The sequence below is a fragment of the Vanacampus margaritifer genome, chromosome 2, assembly GCF_051991255.1.
Source record: "Vanacampus margaritifer isolate UIUO_Vmar chromosome 2, RoL_Vmar_1.0, whole genome shotgun sequence".
Lineage (NCBI taxonomy): Eukaryota > Metazoa > Chordata > Actinopteri > Syngnathiformes > Syngnathidae > Vanacampus > Vanacampus margaritifer.
The window spans coordinates 42,306,841-42,330,869 of NC_135433.1; the positions used below are offsets into that span (position 1 = coordinate 42,306,841).

A 24,029-nucleotide genomic window follows, 5' to 3' on the forward strand; every position below is an offset into this window, starting at 1 on the left:
TTAAATTTATTTAACAATATAATCATAATTAAAAATAATAATAATTATATGTATATATTAGGAGTGTTAGAAAAAATCAATTCCGCAATAATATTGCGATATTACAGCGCGCAATCAATCGATTCGATATGCGGCCAAATCGATTTTTAGACATCAATTTTTTTTATAGGAATATTCAACAAAACGTCTTACTTAGGGTTAGGATTCACACATTAAGCATGGAAGAATGTGATATTAATGGAACATTAATCCTTAATATTTTATTTCAGTGCTGTTCAAACATGAAACAGACTGCAACCTGCAGAGGCTCACTTATAAGCCTGAATTTTCAGATAAATAAATACATTTTCATACTAATCTTACAGTGTACATGTAGAAGTTTACTGATTAGTATTTTCTAAATTTGAGTAAAAAAAATAATAATCGCAATAATCAATTTATAGATTTGTATCGGGATTAATCAGTATCGAATCGTGACCTATGAATCGTGATACGAATCGCCAGGTCCTCGGCAATATATACAAATAAATATATATATATATATATATATATATATATATATATATATATATATATACACACACACACACACAATAAAATAAAATAAAAGGACAGTCACTTTAACAGGTATTTTTTCATTAAATAAAATTCGACAAATAATAAAACATTAATTCAAAACATGAGCCAGAGAGGATGAAGCAAAAAAAATCAAGGTATAACATTAATAAAGTATGAATAATACCAAAAATAAAATTAATATTACAAAGTACAATGTGAGAATCAAAATTATTTACAATGAGCAACATGAACAATGTTGCATTTTTACCTATATGAAATGATAAATATGGTCACGAGGAAGTATTGTTCTAAAACTCCATAATGTTGTTGTTTTTATTACCATTAACATATCAGGTCTGCTATCAGAACGGTACAGCACTGACTCTACTACTGAGTGAAATCTGAAAGAAAAACAAGAGTGGAAGCAAGATTGTCAACCTCAGAATTGTATCGTCTCAATTTTATTGACGTGTGTAATTATATGCCCATATAAGTTGATGTCTGCCCCACCTACTAAAGCCACATTGTGCCCCCAGATATCATCCACACAATCCAGTTTGGAAACTGGATAGACGATATCTGCCGATAGTGTCCATTCGCACATCACGTCACATGACATCATCAGCACTTGATGAACTGGTGCGTGACCTCATATATTCCCACGGATTCCTTGACTTTCTCATCGTAGTCTGTCCAATCCTGAAATGTGGACAACAAAATACATGAGCATGAACACGTTAAATTATTGGAGCAAGAAACGTGGTGCACCCTGGACTGAAATTCAATCACAGGGCACTTGCTTAAAGTTGTGCTCATAAGTTTACACACCCTAGCAGAATGTGTACTTTCTTTTTAACTCATTCACTGCCATTGACGGCTATAGATGTCAAAAATTCATTTGAACTATTTCTATTAGTTTCACATTTTTTCCACTTTTGTTAGCAAGAGTATGAAAACCTAGAGAAAAAAATTATTGTACATTTAGAAGAGATATCAAATTTGTGATTAATCGTGAGTTAACTATTAAAGTCATTGTAATTACAATTAAATATTCAAATCGCCTGAAAAAAAAAATTAAGGGTGTCAGACGATTAATTTTTTTAATTGTAATTAATCGCATGACTTCAATAGTTAACTCACGATTAATCACAAATTTTATATCTGTTCTAAATGTACAAAATTCTAGGTTTCCATACTCTTGTTAACAAAAGTGGAAAAAAAATGTGAAACTAATACAAATAGTATTAATATTTAATTTTTCATGTCAATGGCAGTGAATGCTTTCAAATTAAACTATACTACTACTATGGCATTTCAGAAGAGCACAATTATTACAAAAAACAGCAGTAAAGAAGACGTCAGTCATAAAAATAATAATAATAATAATAATATTTCAGCCTCGGAGAATCAGATGAACAAATCTTGCTTACTTTTTCAAGTAGGTTGACTTCCGGAAATGTCGTTCCCGACTCTGCGCCTTGTGCAGCAAAGCCAGCCTGAGGTGGGTTTGAAAAAACAATGTCCACTACTGTTAGTTGATAAACCGCTTTTATGCTCGCAAAGAAATTCTGAACATGTTTAAAAGTTTTTTGCCAGCATAAAAATGGTTTTATGAGGGTCTGCCGAACAACTTTGCAACGTTTTGCAGTCTTGAGCGAAACCGGACGAAATACGCTCGCTCACAAGCCTGCGGCGCTCAGTGAGATACCGACTGTCGAGATAGATGGCTTAAGTCTTGATTTGGTGATTTGGGGTGAGTGCCTCAAGGTCATTCCGATCGTTGGACGATGTAGTAAGTGGACGACCATTAAAGATAGCTTCAGCCTCGAACATAAAGGTTTGAAGACCCTCACGTATGCTGTAAGGTAAGATCGCTTGATCCCAAAACACGGACGTTCTTGTGTCTTCTGTATTTTGGTTTCTATGTGCATTTATCATTTGGGGAATTAGAAGCGAAGAATCTCGGGTTATTTTGAAACCAAGTTAGCTAGTTCCCTGACCGCGCAAGCTACTAGCGCTAGCATGTTTACTACAACAACATCATTGTGGTCATTGTTTCTGAGCGGAGACTCTTTTTCCTTCCAGACAAGCTACGGAAGTAAGCTACTATCAGTATCATATGCAATGATGATGACACGTCAAATCGGTAAAATTACCGAATGAACAATACTGAGCTCTCCAGAAAAAGAAAAAAAAGTATCATATGCGAATTTTGTTTGTGCGAACACACGCTCCTGATTGGTGGACTGGTTTCACGCTCGTTCCTGGTTGGCCGCTTCCTCGAGCCACGGAGGCAAGCTACTATCAATGGCATATGCAAATTTCGCTGTGCCAACACCCGCTGCTGATTGGTGGACTGTTTCTGCGGACGTGTTACGCGTTTGAGTCCCGTGTCTTGTCTTGTTTGCATATCGTCGCTGCTATTTGAAAAACACTTATGTAAATTTTTTTGTAATTATTTTTAAGATTTTTACGTTTTTGGGACGATATGCAAATTTTGCTGTGCGAACACACGCTCCTGATTGGTGGACTATTTCTGCAGACATGTTAGGCGTTTGAGTCCCGTGTCTTGTCTTGTTTGCATATCGTCGCTGCTATGTGAAAAACACTTATGTCCATTTTAAAAAATTTTTTTTTCGATTTTTACGTTTTTGGGACGATATGCAAATTTTGCTGTGTGAACACACGCTCTTGATTGGTGGGCTGGTTTCACGCTCGTTCTTGGTTGGCTGCTTCCTCGAGCGTGAGTTTTGAATGTTGTGCTTACCAAAAAGCCACAGAAAAAACTTCGGCCCATGCCTTTAAGGAGGGTATTTGAAGAATTCTCAAAATCGAAACTTTTGACCACTCAAATCTATTTTTAGCCAGAGCTAGCCTCAGCTAGCGGGTCACATATCACGATCGCATTATGATCAAATGCATTTTAACCACCTTACAATAACACCTTAATCAAAATAGTCAGAACACACTTTGTCAATTTGAAATGTTTTCGATTTCTCCTTGCAATTCTCTGCGGATACTCCTTTGTTAGGTCACATTCGACGTCCTACATTACATGCACCCATGAACAGCACACAATGTGTGGCACATTACGTGATTATGAATACCATCTATAGTTGATGATACATTTTGTCCTTTTGTCCCAAAATTGCAATATCTTTATACTGTAATGGGTAACCATTAACTCATTCACTGCCATTGACGACTATAAACGTCAAAAATTCATTTGAACTATTTCTATTAGTTTCACATTTTTCCCCACTTTTGTTAACGAGAGTATGAAAACCAAGACATTTTGTTTTTAATAATCTTTTTTTTTTTTTTAAGAAAAGAGTATTAAAAATTAGGGGCGTCAGGCGATTAAATTTTGGAATTGTAATTAATCGCATGACTTCAATAGTTAACTCACGATTAATCAACATTTTTATATTTGTTCTAAATGACCAATAATTTTTTTCTCTAGGTTTTCATACTCTTGTTAACAAGTGGGGGAAAAAAAGTTAAACTAATAGAAATAGTTCAAATGAATTTTTGACGTCTATAGCCATCAATGGCAGCGAATGAGTTCATGCACGACCCCTCGCCCCTTTCACTCCTTTAAATCGAGGTTCCACTGTAATAGGTACTTACTTGTGGCTGGAAGTCAACGGGCTCCAGACCTCGACATTCAAACTGCACCATCGTCTTGAACTTTTCACTGTCCTCAACCTTTGATCAAGTAGACGACAACCAGGTTAAGAGAAACACAATGTTTACAAAAATGACAGACTTGAAAACTGGTACAGTTCAGGCTGTATGCTTACGTCATATGGCGTAATGGTGTCCCCTAGGATATCTGCATGAAAGTATCATCATGAATCTACACAGATATGATTATCAAGTTTAAACATTGACAGCGCTGGCTCTTACCGATAGAATTTTCCCTGGCACAAAGTTTACACTTCTGCACCATGCTGGCACTTCCTCTTCCTCCTTTTAACGGTACACTCTCCTAAGCACACAGTAAACAAAAGTGTGTAAAAAAAAAAAAGTGCCGTTTTTACACAACGTCAAGCACCATTCTTACCGCCAGGTTTATATACTGCCATTTATCTGGAATCTCTCCACAATTTCCACACTTGAGCTAAATAAAGAGAAAATAACGTAATAGTGTTATATAAAATGTGTCAAGTACGGCATAAATGACCTACATTAAGTAATAAAATATTAAATACATATTAAACTCATTCACCATATTACCAGCAGTTTAAAAAAAAAAATCTTTCAATTTTTCCAATAATATTTTCAATTTGCTCCCACTAGTCTAAGCACGGTATCCTGATTAATACTGTGTTTGTGGAGTATAAATTAGGCAAAAAAAATCCACCTGACTTATCAATCGTGGCTTCCTTTTTGCTTTGTAGTGCCATTTTGTATTGAGTGAAAATGACATCTTGCCTAAAGGCTCAGCTTGCAAACGTCTCATGACTAAATCCAGAAAACAGGTGAGCCGCTGGGATTTGGATCATTTTAAGTTAAACAATGGCTGTAAACAATTACCCGAGTATTAACTCATTCACTGCAATTGACGGCTATAGACGTCAAAAATTCATTTAAACTATTCCTATTAGTTTTAACATTTTTTCCCACTTTTGTTAACAAGAGTATGAAAACCTAGTGTTTTTTTTTTTATTGTATTTGAACATATATAAAATTTGTGATTAATCCCGAGTTAACTAGTGAAGTCATGCAATAAATTACGATTAAAAATAGTACTCGACTGATGCCCCTAATTTTTTATTATATTTTCTTAAAAATCAAATTTAAAAAAATATATAAAAAAAACATATATATATATATATAAAAAATTAGGGGCATCAGGCGATTTAAATTTGTAATCGTAATTATTCGCATGACTTCACTAGTTATCTCACGTTAAATTACAAATTTGTTCTAAATGTACAAAAAAAATCTAGGTTTTCATACTCTTGTTAACAAAAATGGATACAACTAAATTAATAGAATAGTTCAAATTTTTGACATCTATAGCTGTCAATGGCAGTCAATGAGTTAAAAGTTTGATTAATTTGATAATTGATTAGTTGTTGATTGATGAATTAATAGTGACTTCTAATTGACAGTTTAAAAATATACTACATTAAACGTATGCACTAAAGTAAACTTAAACCTCTGTACTTCGTTACTTTTACTCAAGTACAAGAGTCAGTACTACTTTTCCCTCAGTTTTTTTTTTTAATACACGTATCTGTACTTCTACTAAAGTGTAGAGTTCGAGTGCTTACCACATATGTTGGTCAATAATGAACTCCGCAGCGCAACTCGGATTTTAAGTTTGAAAGCGAAATGCAGTACTTGTTTACTTGTCTAGCCAGTAGTCAGAATTAGCACACTAGCATGGCAGACACCTTACCTTTAGAAACCAGCGAAAGTCGTCGCCTTCCGGTCTCACATTAGTGACATTCTCAAGAGTGGCTTTGAACTGGAGCCCGAATTTCTGTCAGGAGAATGACAAGAAATCATTTAAATGAGCACAATGGTTTCGATGTTTATGACGAGACGTGCATAAGTTCAACGTACCACCATCTTGGTTTCTTTTGCTGCGTTCAGGAACCCCTAGTAAATATTGGAACTCTCATAAAAATAAAACGGGTGATAATCGTTTGATTACCAGTGTCGGGTTTTAGCGACCTTGGTTGCTACAAGGAATGCAAGAATTGTTAAAATAGCCTTCAATTTTTTTTTATTTTGTACAGTTGGGTTCTGCTCATGAGTTTTTGTGGTTTGGTCGGGAGATATGTACATAAAATTAAAGAGACACATACAGAGAACGAACAGACTCGGTCAAGTCAATTTATTGGCCGTTAAGTTGATGACGTCATCCATTTACAAGTCTTTCAAGTATTACCCAGTGTAATATTGTAATGGTATTATTCAGTAAATCGGATCATACAAAATACAGAAAAGGGAATATTAAAAAAATGATTCAAAGCGTTTTATTGTAAGTCCATCTGTTAACTGGCATTGATACTTGCTGTGCATGCTACCTGAGGCAACTTGATGGAGGCATTGTGGTGGAGCATGGTGATATTGCTGCTGTAGCTATTACCCTTTTGGCAACCTGAGTATACTGTATGTGCATATGTGATGCTTAATTATTTTTTTCAAATCACAATTACAACTAATATTTAGCTTGTAACAACTTGTACACATTCTCCATTATTGTTACAAAGCAAGTGGGTTACAGCCAAACAGAGTAGTCCAATTACGAAACAGCCATGCCATAGCAAGTAATCACACTGCTTATTGGCATCATTGGCGAGGTATAAGCCTGGCATTTCGTCATATGCTGTAGTGTTGCACGTTACACTTCACAAGAACGGAGGACCAGTGAAAATCAATAGGAAAAAATACCAAGATTGTCATACAAAGTCCCATCGGAGTTTGCTCAACCATGTCTTGGAGCACGCATCCATATTTGGATTCCAGCAAAACAAAGACTCCCCGGACTATTGACGGTTCAAGTTTCATCAGATCAAAAAAAAAAAAAAAAAAAACTTCTCCCCTTTTATTCATCATAAGCATGAACTTCCATAAATTCACAGGGGCTCCATTGAAAGCAAAGTTAAACTTGCAAGAAAAACACACGTGGGTCCATATGAACCCAAGTTCATCATGAGACTAAGAGCTTCGTTTTAACTCTGCTGACATAAATGTGAATCCCAAAATTCAACAATGACAATGAATGCAACTCATAGCAAGGAGTAGTCTTAGTAATAAAAAGGCATTTTGATTATTGATGCAAATCCTTTTTCCTTTCACTCATCTTAAATACAGTGGCGCCAACAAGGCATTATTTACAGCGCTGGCCCGTCACTCCTCCTCGCCCTGGGGGGAGGGGGGGGGGGTGCGGCGAGGTCAATGCGGCCGACTGCTGGACTCGGACGTCCTTCGTTGCCGCGGGATGCTGTGGCCATTGGTGCAGCCGTTGTGACGCTTGCTTAGGCCGCCGTTGAGAATGTCTTGGATGTGCTGTACTATCAAGTTGATGGCCACTGAAGACAAAGGGAAAACGATGAACCGTATAAAACCGTCACAGGGAAATGTATACGGTTGAGTACGATTGGAGCTCTACCAAGGTTATCTGCTCCGCGGGGTATAATCACATCAGCATACTTCTTCGTCTAGTTGAGGTAGACAGAACATAAAAAGGTTCAAAAGCGGGAAACTGTGAAAGTGCCACATCGAGTTGGCCGCATCACATACTGGTAAGCAGAACTCCTCGAAGGCCGGTTTCACAAAAGTTATGTACTGTGCCAGCACTTGTTCCAGCTCCCGCCCACGCTCACCGATGTCTCTCAAAACTGGAACAAAAATGGCACATATTGAAAAGAAGATGAAAATGGGGAATTAGACACCCACACTGTAAAATACAGTAAGCCCCAAAACGATTCATACGACGGCCACATTAAGAATAAAAAGTGAATTTTAGCAGAGTAATGGCCAACAAGATTGGATCAATGTCTTATCACTTTGTGTCCTCGACTCCTTTCCTACCAGAAATTCTGCTCAAAATGTGGTCAGGGTAATTCCCCTTTCAGTAATTTTCATACTCATTGGATCTCTATTAAGGATTATATGCAACGCTGACAGAAATTTGTTACCATATTTTTTTCCCCATCTATAATATTGCCATATATGTTCATGGTTTCTTCACTAGTCTTATTTTTGATAGCCATAACAGTTTTTTGTTGTGCAGCATGGTTATAAAAATGAAAATCATTTTAAGGAACACTTTTTGAAATAAATATATGGTATGTTAGGGTTGAACCATTTAAAAAAAAAAAAACCTTATTATGACTCTTCCAATATTGCGATGTAATATTCGATAATTTTTTCAAGGTCGTCGTCCCATGTATTACTTTTTTTCAACAGTAATCGCAGATTTGGTTTATACATAAATATTTTGATTTTAAATGTTAGGCTTACACTACAATAAATGCAAATACGAGACAGTTTATTCATCTACTTGAGTTATAGTTATTAATTTACGAAACAGTTTAACTTGCAGTCTTTTAAGCGGTCAGGACAACTTCACAAAAATTCTACTGAACAAAAGTGGCATTAACACAAATCATTAATTCTTATTAAAATGCAAACAAACCAACTGACAGAAATGAAGTACAGGTTACAGCCACCAACTCCAAACTAGTTCAGATTGGATTGTGACATTTTAGGCAAAAAACAAGATAACTTAATCCTGTTTATGTGGCGTGCCAAAAATATCTGCACCTTCCGTGGCCACGCAAAGAGCATTTGTAAACCAAAAATAGTGTTTAATCTAACATACTATTTTTTTTTATTGTTCAGAAAACAGAATTGTTCATAAACCGACATTCCGCTATAAATCGTATTCATACAAACACAGCCGGAAAAAAATGGATCTTTTTCTCCATATCTGATCAAGTAAATTCAAATGCAGCCATTCTAGCTCGGTGAGCAAAATTTGGATCACCAGATGTACACTAATATTAGTGTGGTTTGTGTGCATCTAAAAGTAAACACCGCCCCTTTCCACACACCTCTACGCGAGAGCCTCGTGTCTGGGTCGGTGTCGACGAACAGCTTCATCTGGAAAAGGTCACGGATCTCCTGCGAGTAGAACATCAGGATGCCCTCAAAGAGGACCACGTCGGCTGGATAGACTGTGACAAACTCGTCCTTCCTGTAACTCGCACAAATGTTTCTTGGCGAGTCAATTCCAGTGCTCGGAAACCGGCGTCGCTGATTTAACTGTAATTAATCGCACTTGGCAGTAATAAGAAAGACGCATCAGACAATCACGTGTGCTCACCTGGAATGAGTGACAAAGTCATAAACTGGGATCTGGACCGTTTTCCCTTGCAGGATCTCCCTGAGCGTTTGCATGATCAACTCATTGTCGAAGGCATCTGAAAGCAAGCACACTTGCTCAGCTTTTCTTAACCCGGGCTTCAGGGACACATGGACTGCCGCGGCACGTTTGGTAACCCTCGGCCAACAGCTGTTTGATTCAATCTCTGAGCAGATGCCTCTGAGAAAGGCCTGCTGACTGCTGGGATTTGAAACCGGAAGAGGACGCTTTACGGGAGGTAAAGGCAAGCCTTGAGTGGAGGTCGTGCTTCTGCATAGCTTTACCTTCCACGGAATGAAGGACCTTACGTCTACATTTTATTTTCTCACTTTTGAAGGTTTTGCATACCTGGATGGTCAAAGTTGTACTGGCCCTTGAGTGCTTTGGCCTTCTGGTCAGGGGTCAGCACCTTGTAAAAGCTGTCCTGGCTGAGGATGGCCACCTGCCTCTGGTGATGGTCGATCTTGTTTTGGCCCAGCAGCTCCATTATCTTCCCACAAACGGACGACTGCAAGCACAAATCAAGGGAAAGACAGCAGTTTTAACAAATGGTGTTGCCTACTGAAAGAACAACATTTTATTTTAAGTAATTCAAGTTAAATAATAATAACTTCAAAACTTCTAACTGCTCAATCCGGTTGGGTAAATTTGCAATTGTTTCCCATCCTGCAGCGTCCTTGTTGACCTGGACAACTAATTGTGTCACCTGGTGAATGCTGACAGGACATTCTGTCTGACTGCCCGAGGCTATGCTGGTGGGTTTATCAAATCGAGCCACACAAATGTCAGACATTTCCGACACTGATTTACAGGGAATTCATTAGGACTTTTTTTTTTTTAATTCAATTTTCTATTACAGCCACTAGCCAAAAAACAGACAATATTATTATTTTTTTGGCCGTCTCTTATCTTGGCTGCCGCAAAAATGAAGGGGAAAATATTTGTAACACCTCTCAGTATGATGTGGTGCAGGTATTGTATACTTTAACACATTCTTTTCTGAATGGCAATCAAAACTCAGCATTCTGCTATTTGTGAAGTCAGATCTGTACATCTCCAATCATTAGTGGAGAATTGTTTACCTGGGTGCCTAATAACACTGGCTTGGCGGCAATCAATCATTTATCTACGTCTTCAATGTCTGATGCAAACCTAAAACAATGTGCCGCAGCAAGCAGACTAACACAAGCAGGTTGAGATTACATCATGCGATTCACGCAGCTACTGAATTCGAACTGGACAGAATGATTCGAATTTCCAAGACCACATTAGTCTAGTGCCACTGACTGGTGATAAAGGGAGGAGCCAAAATATATAAACTACAGTATATTAGAGCATATTATACTATGCATTGATTTTATTGCTGACTTATAACCAAATTTCCAATTTTGTTTTAAGAATGGTTGGATCTGTTTTACCAGTTTTCTAGTTTAGAGGATTGAATTTACTAATGCAAATATCCACGTGATGAAATGCAGCTATGTAATCATACAGGTTTTGCTACTGTTCTCGCAGAATTTTTTTGTAACAAACCACCCACAATGGGCATCTTGGCTTCAAGTCAAATGTATGTGCCTCAAAGCAAAAGTATTAATTGCTTATAATTTCACGTGCTTAAATGGCAGCACACAGACCCATGTTTTTTTAAAAGCAGTACTTAATTGTATTGATTCCACAGGCAGACAGGAGTCACGGACCTAGTTTCTCGATTACGATAAAAGGTGACGCGTGCCACAAAATCTATTTTTGCTATAACATTTCACTCAAATTGTCTCGAGCGATAGGTTATCTATGATAAGAAATTTCAGTTTTCTTAAAACGTAATCTTATTTTAAAAGAAATCTAACGGGTTTTGTTTTTTTTAAACAAAATGGATGGTTCAGATTATGTCACTGAAACCCTGACGTTGGTGGCGCTGCGTTCACCAACCATAAGAACAAAGAGCCGTGGGCGCCTTAGTAAGGGGAAAGCTTCACAGCGCTATGGCGAATATGGGTCATTCCTTACTTTAGTTTAAACCGTAGTCTTCCAAGCGCGATTATTTCTATATAATTTAAACCCGCATTTTTATCGTTTCGTGACACACAACTACACCCTGTTTTAAAGTAAAATATACATATGTTGGATCCAGAGGGGAAAATTCTTGGAACTGTTTACAAACAAGTTGGCTATAAACGCTAGCACTAGCCATTGTCTTCCGCTGGCTATGCTAGCGTGTGATGGAATTTATTAGCCTGGCAGCTAAGATGAAATAATGCATTCCCACCTACACAATTGGCGAACCGAGATTCACGAGGACTATTTTAAGTAAATAAAACCACGATTAAAATCACTATATGGCTAGACTACATGACGTTCTTTCGCGCTAGGTTAAACAGGGTGATTGCTGGGAGCGGGGCAGTTAAACAGATGATACAGCTGTCAATCAAGCGGCACCAAAGCCACGCGGTCAACCAGCAGCCGGCAGACACATGAGATGTGACACGTCATTTAAGAAAACAAAACGAGTGGTCATTCTATATAGTCACCCAATTCACTAGTTACGATGCCAACCTTTCCGCTGGCGGTGCCCCCAGAGACACCGATGAGAAAAGGTTGTCGTATTACGTCGCTACTGTCGCCCCGGTCCCGAAGGCGTGTTTCAGAGTCGCCGGCCATAGTTGCAATGTGCTGCTGAGACCGCTGTGCTGGAAGATCACTGAGACTGAGCTCCTCCCATGTGGACACACGTTGCTTTATACCACTCCTGAAATGTGCTTCTTAACATTTTGTATTTGCTCATTTTGATTTTAGTTATAGTTATGTATCACAAAATTGGCACCTAAGGTGTTTTAATTAACAGTTGTTGTTTTTTATTCCAATTTCCTGGTCAGAAAATTACATCCAATCGTATGATACGTACAGTAACGTAGTTGTGTGTCCCGCCTCCAAATTGAAACTCCAGAAAAGGCTAAAGTAAATTTAATAATTTACGTAAATTATTAATTAGTTTACCAATATTTACTCTGTAGTAAACTGTCACTTAGCAGCGATTCATCTTTTTTATTATTCTAATTTCTGGGTAAAAAAAAAAATCCATCGTATGAGACGCACAGCGACGTTTGTTGTTGGTCCCGCCTTCAAGTTAAATTTGTAGAAGAGGATGATATAAATATAATTATTTGTTTTTCTTATTCTAATAATCCCTCACCATCAAATCGGCACTTGATGTTTTAATTAGACTATTATTTGTTTTATTCTAATTTCCGTGTCAAATAAAGGTATCCAATCGTATCACACGTACAGTGACGTATTCTGTATGTCCCGCCTCCAAGTTAAATCTGCACAACAGGCTAACGTAAACTGAATTTTTTTTAACAAAGTTGCACTGATTTTACGCCTCGTGTCAGCATAGTCTCATGGTAAGTTTCTCTCCAAACAGTGAAACATACTAATATAATGACAGGAAGTGAAAATGTTTCTATTTACAGTACTTTTGTTGCTTGCTACTAGTGTCAGTTTGTGTCACGTTGAAATGTGAACTTGCTCTTGTGAGTTGACACTTGACTGTGTAAAGTTACTGCATGTGTTTTGCAGTTGTCGGTGCAATTGAAAGCAGTGGATCCACCAAGCTCAATATGCTCCAAAGGATCACTGTACTCCCGCGGGCGATACCGCTGTCGGCTGCAGTACGAAGCCTCTCTACGGGCTATGCGAACATCACGGCCCCGCTAAGCTTTTGGGGTGGAAAAAGAAGACCGTGCAAAGAAAGAAAAAGTGGGGAGAACGTCTTCGAACCTGCAACAGGTAATGAAAATCATTCAAAACAAATCACTTGAGCATGCAACTCTGACGGATAGATCAGAGAAGATCCTTTATCATAACTCTGAAAAGAAAATCCTAATTCTTTCCATTTAAACTTCTGACATATTTTCACATCACCCGATGCAAGGCAACACCAGCATTGCATTCCATGGTAATAAAGAAGTTGCTACTAGAAGGGTACTTTTGGTTAACTGATCATCGACGGACGTGATTAGCTAGATTAGAAACTGGTTGCTTTGCTGCTGTGGAGCATTCTGGTGTTCATTAACTCACACCAAAGAGGAAAGATATGTGGAATGATCTTAGTGACGCAGTTGTTGTTGCCCAAATATCTGGCAAGTGTTAAAAGAGCATTTCAAAACAATTTGAAGTTTATTGTTCCACAGTGAAAAGGATTGCTTTCAATAAGTTTCCAGGAAAACACATCTTAATTTTAAAACAAATATGACGACACGGCTTGGTTTTGTTCCGTCTGAAGGAAATATTTATCTATAACGCCCAAAGCCATGTTTAGCGTCCCACCCCCACAGGACCTGAGCACCTTGAGTTGAGTTAACCATTAATTTATCAATAGACCAAAATAGACTCGATTCAAATGTGAGCTTGTCTGACAAGAAAAAGCTGAGTCACAAATGGGTCACGCAAAAGGCTAGTGATCTCACCGCCAGCAAATTTACAAGAGAAAGACTCGGGGGATCAATGTGTCGCAATGGCGCAGTCAAAGTCCAGACTTCAATCTGATGAAATGCTGTGGCGGCACCGAGAATGATCCCTGCAAACGTCCTTCAACTCAAGAAATGTAGTAAAAGAAGAGTGAGAGTGAGAGAGATTCATCCATAGTACCCTAACCCTTCAAGTTATTGAATCATGGGCTGCACAGGCTCTGAATTCAATTTGAGAGGTTCAATAAGCTCATGTGTTGATAATCAGAGGTTGTTTCTAATTATAAGACCGACATGATTTGTATTGACGTAAGAATTGAACTTTGTCCACGAATGTTGAATCAAGGCTACCAGACTTTTCTTGTTTGTTGAATCATCAACAAACAAAAAAGAAACTCTCCTTGCCTCAGTTCAACCTTTGCATCTTACCACGATCTGGATGACTGAGAATCTACACAGACAAGCTGTCAACTGACTTTATTTTACAGGGCGCGTCCTGTGCACGTTGGAGCCATGTGGTTCATCAGAGGTCAACCAAGCTGTAGAGGCAGCCAAGTCAGCTTTTGACCCTTGGAGTAAAATGTCCGGGATGGAGAGAGCAAGGGTGATGATAGAAGCTGCTCACACCATTGAGGTGTGTTTATGTTTTGTTACTTGCCTTCAATGTAGTCTGGACACCTTTTTATTACAGATTAATACAAAAATATATATAATTGTCTTCTGTCTGTAAGTCTGTGTTTCATCTATTATTTTTGCTTGACGCACACAGAAAAGGAGAGAGGAGATTGCTGAAATGGAAGTAGTCAACAATGGGAAGTCCATCACAGAAGCACGCCTGGATGTGGACTCCGCACGGTTTTGTATCGAGTACTATGCGGGACAGTCCAGCACTCTTGCAGGTTAGCGTACCTCAACGTGGGATTTTAACCACTTTAGAAGTTCAAGGAATACAAGAAACATGACATGTTACATTTATCTCTTTACGTAATAGAAGTGTTTTCTTTATGTTGTCGTGTTTTGAATTTGTCCAGGTCAGCATGTGCAGTTGCCAGGTGGATCTTTCGCCTACACGCGCAGGGAGCCTTTGGGCGTATGCGTTGGCATCGGTGCTTGGAATTATCCTTTCCAGATTGCTGCCTGGAAATCAGCCCCAGCGCTGGCCTGCGGTATGGGAGTCTTCCGAAGCACTCCCCAGAAAATATGTTTGACCTATAGATGGTGATGCAGTAAAGTGGAACCACAATCATTTCCACAATGCCGGTGGATGTCCGATTTGAAAATAGATTTTTCCCTTCTTCCATTTCAGGGTCAAACTGTTGTCGTCAAAAAACATTTGACATTTTGTCTCTCAAGAAAGGGAAGTCAACCCAAATATTTTCCTTACAATATGTTTTATTCAGCCCCGCTAGTCTAAACACAGTATTCTGATTAATATTTTATTTATGGAATATGAGTTAAGCAGCAAAATCCACCTGTTTTCTAATCTATCATAGGCAGCGGCCATTTTGCCACTTGTCGGCTCAAATGCAGAAAATGAAATTTTGCTACTGCCACCTGGGGCCGAAAATGAAACTGTCATGTACAGTACACAACGCGGACATGACCTCACATCTGCAGACAGAGGGCGAGAAATTCAAAACCCAAATCCAGTCTGAAAACTATTGGCCAGAGGCTTGCAGGACTCGGAGTACCCACTGTAAACAGCTATGTTGTTAATCTACTAATTAAAATATGTTACAGTCTTAAATGTTCACATAAAAAGGCTATTGTAAAGATTTTGGGGGGTAAATTGTTACCAAGAGCAGCTTTAAAATGACATCACAGTTGCTTAGGGCTCAGGTAACAACCAAACACAGTTTACCTTAAGAAAACAGGTTAGACGTGATTGATTGTTGTTACCTTGTCCACTCGTTTTTATCCAAGTTATGGGGCGGCCATTTTGCCACTTGCTCTCGACTTAAAATGGCCCCAAAATTGCAAAGAAAATGTGACCACCAAAGCTCAGAATGGTACATCCTCAGGGATTTTTATATATTTTTTAAACTTTTGTTGTTCCACTGTATATATGAAGATAATATTAGATACTATCTCATATTAGGCAGGTGCTAATATTCTTTTACCTGCATGTAAGCTATTTTTTTCTTCTCTCACGTTTCACGAATCAGGCAACACTATGGTGTTCAAGCCATCTCCCGTGACGCCTGTGACGGCGGTCATGCTGGCAGAGATCTTTGCTGAAGCAGGAGCTCCAGAGGGACTCTTCAATGTGGTGCAGGGGGGGCAGGAGACCGGCAGCTTACTCTGCCACCACCCTGATGTGGCAAAGGTGTCCTTCACTGGGAGTGTGCCAACTGGACAGAAAGTGAGTTTAACATTGTACAGAGTGTGGGATTTTTGTGTGTGTGTGTGTGTGTGTGTGTTGGGCCCTCAAGGAGTTGACAGGATAAAAACAAAATGATGGGAAATTGGGTCTACTCGCAGAGCAAAATATGGAAAGTAGGTTTTCGATAAATGCTGTTATACTGTTGGTGTCTCATGTTTGAAATGTTGACCGATGCAAGAACCAACGTCAAAGCGGGCACAATATGATCGGCTGCTTGGATGTATAGTTGAGTAAACCAGCCACCCCTTTGAAGTCAGTTGCCTTCAATTAGCATCCCCCTCCCCCCTCCCTTTCTCGGCGAGCAGAGTGGGGAGGGGTGAGCAGTTACACGCGGAGGAAAAGGGTGGGAGCAATACACTGTGCAAACACGGATGCCTTTGCTCTGTTGATAATGTGCATTGAGAACGTTAACATTTATTTATTTGAACTTTGCATGCTACATGTTTCTTCTATATAAAATATTGATTGTGTTCAATAGAAAACGTAGTTTTTATGTACCCAAATATTTCAAAATAGGTCACTTTAATACATCAATATCGCAATATTTTTTCCTCACGGTTTAGCAAACTATCACGATTTAATGTTGGTTCATGTATGTAGATGATCCCCTATAAATATATTTTTTTTAATAAATGGAATCATTAAATTATACTAAAAGAGGGCTGCTTTACATTCTGAGGAGCAATCCTGCGCTGTGGGATTTCACTCTTGGTACCAGCCGTTCTTGATAATGCCACTTTCTTACTTTTGAAAGATTTAAAAAAAAAAAATTTAAAAAAAAAGTTTTTTTTACAAACAAGTGTATTTTTTTAGAGCGGTCAAACGATTAAATTTTTTAATCAGATTAATCACATCTTAGAATTTTGATTAATCACTTAATAAAAAAGTTTTTTTTATCAACATTTTTCCCTGCCAAATTTGAAGAGCAACGTTCATGACACACATGTTAATTTTTTTTTACATTTAATGTTATGAGGAAGTCCTCAACATTTTTTGATCCACTGCACACGCTCATCCTCATCTTTTTCTAATCAGTTAATTTCTTGCATCATTTAAAATGGGAAAAAAATGACCCCAATATTTTGACATGAACAAATATTCTAAATGTGATACGCAAACATTTATTAAATGCTTTACTTGAATGCATGTAGTTATGCTTATTGCTCAAACACAACCTTCTGCTACCTTAAACGTAGCTATCCGCTGTCACGCTAAGGGATAATCTATGGTCAAAATTAACTCATTCACTGCCATTGACGTCTATAAACGTCAAAATTTTTTTTAAACTATTTCTATTAGTTTAACATTTTTTTCCCCACTTGTCAACAAGAGTATGAAAACCTATAATTTTTTTATTGTACATTTAGAACAGATGTAAAATTTGTGATTAATTGTGAGTTAACCAGTGAAGTCATGGGATTAATTTTGATTACAAATTTTAACCGTCTGACACCCAAAATTTTTAATAATGTTTTCTTTTTTATTCATTCACTGCCATTGATGGCTATAAACGTCAAAAATCCATTTAAACTATTTCTATTAGTTTAACATTTTTTTCTATTTTTGTTAATAAGAGTATGAAAACCTAGATTTTTACATTTAGAACAGATATACAATTTGTGATTAATCGTGAGTTAACTAGTGAAGTAATGCGATTAATTACAATTAAAATTGTTAATCACCTGACGCCCCTAATTTTTAATAATCTTTTTTTTAATTAATTTATGGCTGTAAATGAGTTAATAGTGCGATTAATCTGCGTTAATTCATGCGATCATTTTTTGTGATTAATTAATCAGTTAACGCTTTAACTTTGACAGCACTAATATTTTTCCATGTGATCCCACAGATTATGGAAATGGCATCCAAAGGGGTCAAACCAGTGACGTTAGAGCTTGGCGGCAAGTCCCCCCTGCTCATATTTGAGGACAGTGACATCGAGAACGCTGTACGGGGTGCTCTCATGGCAAATTTCCTCTCTCAAGGCCAGGTAGAATCTGCTTCTCTTAAAGTCATATCACTAAATTAAACCACTACGTCATGTCAGTCGGTGCTCGTTTCCTTATATCACAGGTGTGCAGCAATGGCACGAGAGTTTTTGTCCAGAGGAATATTCTGCAAGAGTTTGTGGATGAAGTTGTCAAAAGGACCCAGGCCATTGAGATTGGCGACCCGCTATTAGAGAGTACCAAAATGGGAGCGCTGGTCAGCCGGCCACATCTGGACAAAGTCCTCGCCTTTGTGGATCAAGCGAAGAAGGAGGTATGGCTGCTTACTGTTGTTTATCCTATCCTGGCAAGTGACAACTAGCCACATAAATTCAATGTGTCATCACAAAAATGTTAAAAAAAAAAACATTGTATTTTTCCTTTTTTGTATTTACATTATATTTACAATAATTTAAACTTTAGCAAATATAAAGATGGTCCAACTTGACTCACCGTTTTCTACACTATATAAAGAAAAGTATCAGAATGTCAACATTAATATTTGTTTGACTGTTTTTCATTGTTTGTAGGGGGCCACTGTATTGTGTGGGGGGGAGCCCTTTGTCCCTTCAGACCCGAACCTCAGACATGGATACTACATGAAACCATGTGTACTGGGTAAGCGTTGTATGTTTTCGCCTAGGTTTAGAATGTGACAGTGATTTAGTGGCTTCTGCATGTGTTATTAAATATTATTGTCTGTTGGGTTTTGTCCATATTCTCATCCGTGTTGTTTTCCCTCTAGCCAACTGCAGAGATGACATGACCTGTGTAAGGGAGGAAATCTTTGGTCCCGTCATGTCAGTGTTGTCCTTCGACACAGAAGAGGAGGTGCTGCAGCGAGCCAATGACACCACCATGGGGTTAGCTGCAGGACTTTTCACCAGGTTAGGCTTGAATGCAACACAATGTCTCTTGCATAGAGGAGAAAAAAATTGACCAAGAGACCTTGTCACCTTCAAGTAAACAGTTACAATGTTTATAGATAAAATGAAATCAAGTTGAATCCAACATAACAAGAAATTTCAACTTCATCTGATAAGATTTGACAATGGTATTGACTTTAAATTATATGTAGTAAATCCCCCTCCATCGCAGGGTTTATGTTCCAGATGAAAATATAAGTGTTACACTGTACTGATCCCCCATGTCTTTACAGTAACCAAATCATACCCAAATATGTCTTTCTTTAGGCGTAAAAAGCAGGATTAGTTTTTTACATTCAATCATCTTTAGCAAAAAATAGGCTGTACTAGAAATACTTCCTGTTTTCAGTGACTATGTTTAAATAAAGTCAATAAGTCCTTTCAAAACCCGAATACTGTATTGGCAATATTCCGGTTTTGAAAGATGTAAACACGCAAAAACCCGAATAAGACCCCTGACTTACCGTTACCCCTTTTTCTAAGCTGAATTCTTCGTCTTACATACGCGTATCGAGGTTTCTCAATCAAACGAGACATTAGTTTGTGTTCTGCGCTTGTTCTATTTACAAGGAATCTTGGTCTTATGAGTATAGAAAGTACTTGTCTGGAAATCTGTCTCACGCATATGCACGCTACCTACTTGAAATACAAGCAGTTACTGTGTCTACTCATGCATGTAAAGAGGTTATTCCGAATCTTTCAGAAACCAGAATTTTGTCCTTAACCAGAATATTGATGGTATGCAAATAAAGTAACCGTTCTCCTTTCAAATACACGGTGCAAACCATAATACTGTGCCACCATCTAGTGGCTGACAGCAGAATTGTACCCCAAATAAACGGGTGCAAGCAAAAAAAGTTATAGGCTGTACAAAAAAAATAACGAGTCTATCATACTTTTACTTTTTTCCTAATCTTTTCACCCGTTCGTTCAGGGACGTGAAGCGTGCCCACCGCGTGGTTGAACACCTCAAGGCTGGTTCCTGTTTCATCAACAACTACAATATCACTCCTGTGGAGGTTCCCTTTGGAGGCTTCAAAATGTCAGGTATATTCTGGTCTGAATCGCTACGCTTTCCCCAAACCACTACCAATTTTAGATCTAAAAAAACCAAAGGTGTTGATCGGTTAAATATTCCCTGTTTTGACCAGGCATAGGGCGGGAGAATGGCCAGGTGACAATTGAACACTACTCGCAGCTGAAGACGGTGTACGTGGAGATGGGGGACGTTGACAGCCTCTTCTAGGAAACGGCAACCAATAGGAAAAAATAAGTATTGGAACGATGACTATGAGTAAAGTAAGGCAATATATGACGCAGGGGATGCACACACTTCTTTTAAGCTTTGAATGTTTGTTGAGCGAGCCATAAGCCATCAAATAGTTTTGCACTTCCTGAGATATTTGAATGACTGACAAATATTAATATATTAAGAACTGATTTTTAATTTGGTCACATATATTGCATGCTGGCGTTCATTCTTATGCATGAAAACATCCTTTTAATATTTTTAAGACTTTTTATTGAACACTCACTGAACAAATATATTTATGAACACGCAAATTCACAGAACAACTTACTGTGCACGGCTCCAATTACAAATGGTACATTGAGTGCCTTGTGAGAAGTATATAAGTAACATGAAAAAAAGCTTGAACAAAATACAATGATGTAAGATTACGGTGTTCAATGTTGTATAAATAAAATGAGGAACAATTTTGTGATCAGTGTGTTGATTATCATTTTGGTAAATCTCACACTTAAAGTCTTCTTCTCTTCTTTCTTGCTTCATTTTTGGGTGCCGTCTTTCTCTAAAACACAAAGGTGAGCTCAACGTTGCCGCCGGTACGTTGCGTGACAGTGCTTTGAATGCAGCATACCTTTACCACAGGTATTGTGGGTTGCTTGAACTGTGCCGACTCTGTATGAAGCCAAGTTTAGAGTGAATGACTTTATATAGATGTCAGCGGCAGATCAACTTACCATCTCCAGAAGACTGCTTAACATCAGCAGGTGGCATCTTGCCAGGTCCCTGTAATCGAAGTTGGCGTTAGATGCTTCACTGTTTAGAAATGTGTTTTAAATTGACGACACATATTTTTCTTTCTTCACCAACTATTATGTCCGTGTGTATAAACGGCTGCACTTAAAACTACTCCCACCTCGTTGCCTTCTTTCCCTGAAGTGGTCATCTGCTTGTTGTCGTTCAGATGGCTTTCATCTTGAAGCTGCTCCAGGCGACTTTTGCCAGCAGACACTCGCACTTCAAAAGTGTGGAAGGTCGTGCGGACGTCACCCACTGTGAAGTGCACGGCCGTGCCTTCAAACCACAGGCTTTCGCATGTGCCCTCCTTGAAGCCTGGCGGCTCATAATCCGCTGGAGTAACTTGGGAAAAAGAAGTGCGTAGGACGATTGCGAGTCAAACGCTAATGTCTGCGGATTGTCATTTGGTTCGACTCAGATGTTCGATAACTCACTGTCGTCATAGTAGTAGAGCTTCATGGACAGGTGGATATTGTTGGGAAGGACGCCAAGGTTCTGAATGAGCAGAAAGAGCTTCTTGATCAGCAACACAGACGCTGTCTTGGTGTCTTCCATTGTGACCTTCAATTCAACACCATTGTTCCTGTGATTTCACAATATTTTTTATTAGTTCACCCCGACTCAACCCGAGTTATAACAATACCAGCGAAAACAACAAAATGTGCCAAACCTAAATATGCCCATCTCTGGGCCTTTCTCGGTGTATTTGAACTTGAAACTGTAGGACTCAATAATGCGCTAAAAAGAAAAAGAAAAAAAGATAACATCTTTATTTTAGGTTGACCTTAAACTCTGGAAATAAATTGTAAATATTTAGAGAACTTACATTAGGTTCATTAGGATTTCTGTACACCTAGATTGCACAACAAAACTAGTCAGTGGCAGCTAGAGTATTTGGTGTTTTAGCTGTAATTTCTGTCTTCGCTGAATTGAATTACTTACTCCAATGAACACAACTTGAAGCTGTTAAGAGGACAACATAAAACAAAACAGTCAAGATAAGAAATTAGTTGTTTTTTTAAATATTTGAAATCTTTATATACATACATATTGTTTTTCCAGTGCATCAAAACAGCCCATTAACCTGAACAAAAAGATTATTCAGATTAAACCATCACTGAGGCTATGAAAAAGTAGTTTACAAAACAAAACATAATCGAGATCCATTTTTACAACTGCTCCTTGTAAACCAGGGCCGAAACGAACAAGAGCAGTGATTCCCAACCAGGGTGCCGTGAGAGATCATCATTGGGGCCAATTCCAATTTATATCTTGCCTGAAAGAATTCCAAGTATATCTTGCTCATGCTATGTGTGCCAGCTATGGCAGAATGTACAATAAAAATGCGTATCCACCCGTTGCCATTCGTACAACAGCAAAGTGAATAGTGACTTCCTGCAAGTAAGTCCATTTGTGACTAAATTGAAAATAGATTGTAATTTCAGTATTTTGGTTTGGTGGTGTCACATAAGGGTTTTCATCATGTAAAATGTGTGTACTTATTACAAAAGTGGAACTATTGTGAGCACCATTTGACAACTTTGTTGGCTCCAGTAGTGTTGCAGTCATCCCGCAGAAGTTTGATGCACAGATCTGTTGAAAACAGCAACAAGTTGGTTATACTGTACTGTTAAAAAAATCTACAGTATTAACTGTTGGTGATCACCTCCCAAATATTTAGAGCGGTAGGCCTCTTCGGGGAAAATGCCTCTGAGGTAAGTGATGGAGGACACGGCCACCGCCATCATTCGCTTGACGAAGACAAGGGACCCCTGTTTGTTCTTAAAGTCGCTCGGAAATAATCCAGTCCACTTCAAAGTTCAGAGCACACGTTTGATAATGAGGTAACAGTTAAGGTATAATGTACAATTAGCCACAAGATGGAGCAGTTACAACAAATACAGCCTTCAGAGGCCAATACTGTATACATATATTGACTCATATGTCGTTCAAACTAAGAAAGTTGACTTGTATCTTATTTTTCAAACCTCATCAGTATCATTCTTGCTCTTCTCGATGCACATTGCTGTTGCCATCTTCGTTCTTTTCACGAGTTTCGGCTGGGTGTTGCTAATGCTAATTAGCTCTACTTATGACGAGTCTAGATAAACGAGACTATTAGCTACCGTATATATCACAAATTCACGATAAAGCACAAATTCACGTCACTATCAGCTTCTGCTTCAAATAGCTTCAGTGAATTATGTGAGGCACGTTTAGTTAGCCGTAAATGAGCAAGTTTCCCGCCATCAAGTATCCGCTTGCTATGTTAAACTAAATGAATTAAACTCGTGTAATATTTTTAAGATAGTGGTCACTGAGAGCTTCATTTAAAAAAAAAAAATCTGAGTTCGATTTTTTTTTTCTTTAATTTTTTGTTGCAGTCAAACGTCTCTCACCTGTTAAACTTATTTTCTATTTGTATTATTTTCCCTCTCACCTGTTAAAAAACATTTTTTTTTTTTTGTATTTTACAGTTTTATTTCTCAAACTAAAAATAAAATATGACACAAATAGAAACACATCTCTCTTTTCTTATAGGCTATACTTAAGAGAAACCAGTATACAGTATAACAGAAGCAAGTTTCCAACTCTGGACACTTTGCCTCCATGTTTTTTTTTTTTTTTTTTTTTTTTTTAAAATGTGATAATTTTGTGTGTCATAGCGAAACAGAAAGCTTGATGACATCACCCTTGTGACTTGACTGGTTGCTTCACTACAACAGGAGGTGATACATCAATTATAGGATAAGGGAGCACTTCATTTTAACATT

The 24,029-nt window shown here is 38.1% G+C and overlaps 4 protein-coding genes across 5 annotated transcripts; 1 reads left to right on the plus strand and 3 right to left on the minus strand.

Annotated features, from left to right (window-relative positions):
* Positions 1-988: 988 nt before the first annotated feature.
* Positions 989-6,185, minus strand: czib (CXXC motif containing zinc binding protein). The gene is made up of 8 exons (XM_077558351.1): positions 6,136-6,185; positions 5,969-6,052; positions 4,625-4,681; positions 4,468-4,549; positions 4,362-4,393; positions 4,189-4,266; positions 1,989-2,054; positions 989-1,257 (listed from the first exon to the last, which is right to left on the minus strand). The coding sequence occupies exons 1-8, from the start codon at positions 6,139-6,141 to the stop codon at positions 1,180-1,182; spliced, it is 483 nt and encodes a 160-aa protein (XP_077414477.1). The 5' UTR covers positions 6,142-6,185; the 3' UTR covers positions 989-1,179.
* A 209-nt stretch (positions 6,186-6,394) lies between these two features.
* uck2b (uridine-cytidine kinase 2b) lies at positions 6,395-12,170 on the minus strand. Its single transcript, XM_077558350.1, has 7 exons — positions 12,002-12,170; positions 9,797-9,956; positions 9,410-9,506; positions 9,138-9,280; positions 7,822-7,919; positions 7,691-7,739; positions 6,395-7,610 (listed from the first exon to the last, which is right to left on the minus strand). The coding sequence occupies exons 1-7, from the start codon at positions 12,104-12,106 to the stop codon at positions 7,474-7,476; spliced, it is 789 nt and encodes a 262-aa protein (XP_077414476.1). The 5' UTR covers positions 12,107-12,170; the 3' UTR covers positions 6,395-7,473.
* Positions 12,171-12,722: 552 nt separating this feature from the next.
* On the plus strand, positions 12,723-20,935 carry aldh9a1b (aldehyde dehydrogenase 9 family, member A1b). The gene is made up of 12 exons (XM_077556562.1): positions 12,723-12,849; positions 13,025-13,234; positions 14,403-14,548; positions 14,684-14,813; positions 14,946-15,080; positions 16,080-16,276; positions 18,147-18,287; positions 18,371-18,559; positions 18,816-18,903; positions 19,031-19,172; positions 20,146-20,258; positions 20,363-20,935. Exons 2-12 carry the CDS (start codon positions 13,066-13,068, stop codon positions 20,455-20,457), a joined length of 1,545 nt encoding a protein of 514 aa, XP_077412688.1. The 5' UTR covers positions 12,723-12,849; positions 13,025-13,065; the 3' UTR covers positions 20,458-20,935.
* Positions 20,888-23,923, minus strand: zte38 (zebrafish testis-expressed 38). 2 transcript variants are annotated; one of them, XM_077556564.1, is made up of 12 exons: positions 23,244-23,923; positions 22,922-23,066; positions 22,785-22,848; positions 22,303-22,339; positions 22,198-22,218; positions 22,082-22,108; positions 21,926-21,993; positions 21,690-21,838; positions 21,374-21,597; positions 21,195-21,243; positions 21,092-21,132; positions 20,888-21,022 (listed from the first exon to the last, which is right to left on the minus strand). In XM_077556564.1, the coding sequence occupies exons 1-12, from the start codon at positions 23,289-23,291 to the stop codon at positions 20,972-20,974; spliced, it is 924 nt and encodes a 307-aa protein (XP_077412690.1). In that variant the 5' UTR covers positions 23,292-23,923; the 3' UTR covers positions 20,888-20,971. The 2 variants fall into 2 exon arrangements, with proteins under 2 accessions (XP_077412690.1, XP_077412689.1); XM_077556563.1 differs by having other exon boundaries at positions 20,888-21,132.
* Positions 23,924-24,029: the final 106 nt, after the last annotated feature.

Coding starts and splice junctions, on each gene's coding strand:
- aldh9a1b (XM_077556562.1), top strand. CDS start 13,066: ATGCTCCAAAGGATCACTGTACTCCCGCGGGCGATACCGCTGTCGGCT. Junction 15,081..16,079: donor AGCCCCAGCGCTGGCCTGCG/GTATGGGAGTCT, acceptor TTCACGAATCAG/GCAACACTATGGTGTTCAAG. Junction 18,904..19,030: donor CATGAAACCATGTGTACTGG/GTAAGCGTTGTA, acceptor TTTTCCCTCTAG/CCAACTGCAGAGATGACATG.
- uck2b (XM_077558350.1), bottom strand. CDS start 12,106: ATGGCCGGCGACTCTGAAACACGCCTTCGGGACCGGGGCGACAGTAGC. Junction 9,957..12,001: donor GGGGCACCGCCAGCGGAAAG/GTTGGCATCGTA, acceptor TTGTGCTTGCAG/TCGTCCGTTTGTGGGAAGAT. Junction 7,740..7,821: donor TCGAGGAGTTCTGCTTACCA/GTATGTGATGCG, acceptor TACCTCAACTAG/ACGAAGAAGTATGCTGATGT.
- zte38 (XM_077556563.1), bottom strand. CDS start 23,291: ATGGCAACAGCAATGTGCATCGAGAAGAGCAAGAATGATACTGATGAG. Junction 22,340..22,784: donor GCCAACAAAGTTGTCAAATG/GTGCTCACAATA, acceptor CTTTTTGTTCAG/GTTAATGGGCTGTTTTGATG. Junction 22,219..22,302: donor ATGCACTGGAAAAACAATAT/GTATGTATATAA, acceptor TCCTCTTAACAG/CTTCAAGTTGTGTTCATTGG.
- czib (XM_077558351.1), bottom strand. Junction 4,682..5,968: donor ACTTTCGCTGGTTTCTAAAG/GTAAGGTGTCTG, acceptor CTCTTTATTTAG/CTCAAGTGTGGAAATTGTGG. Junction 1,258..1,988: donor AAGTCAACCTACTTGAAAAA/GTAAGCAAGATT, acceptor TCCACATTTCAG/GATTGGACAGACTACGATGA.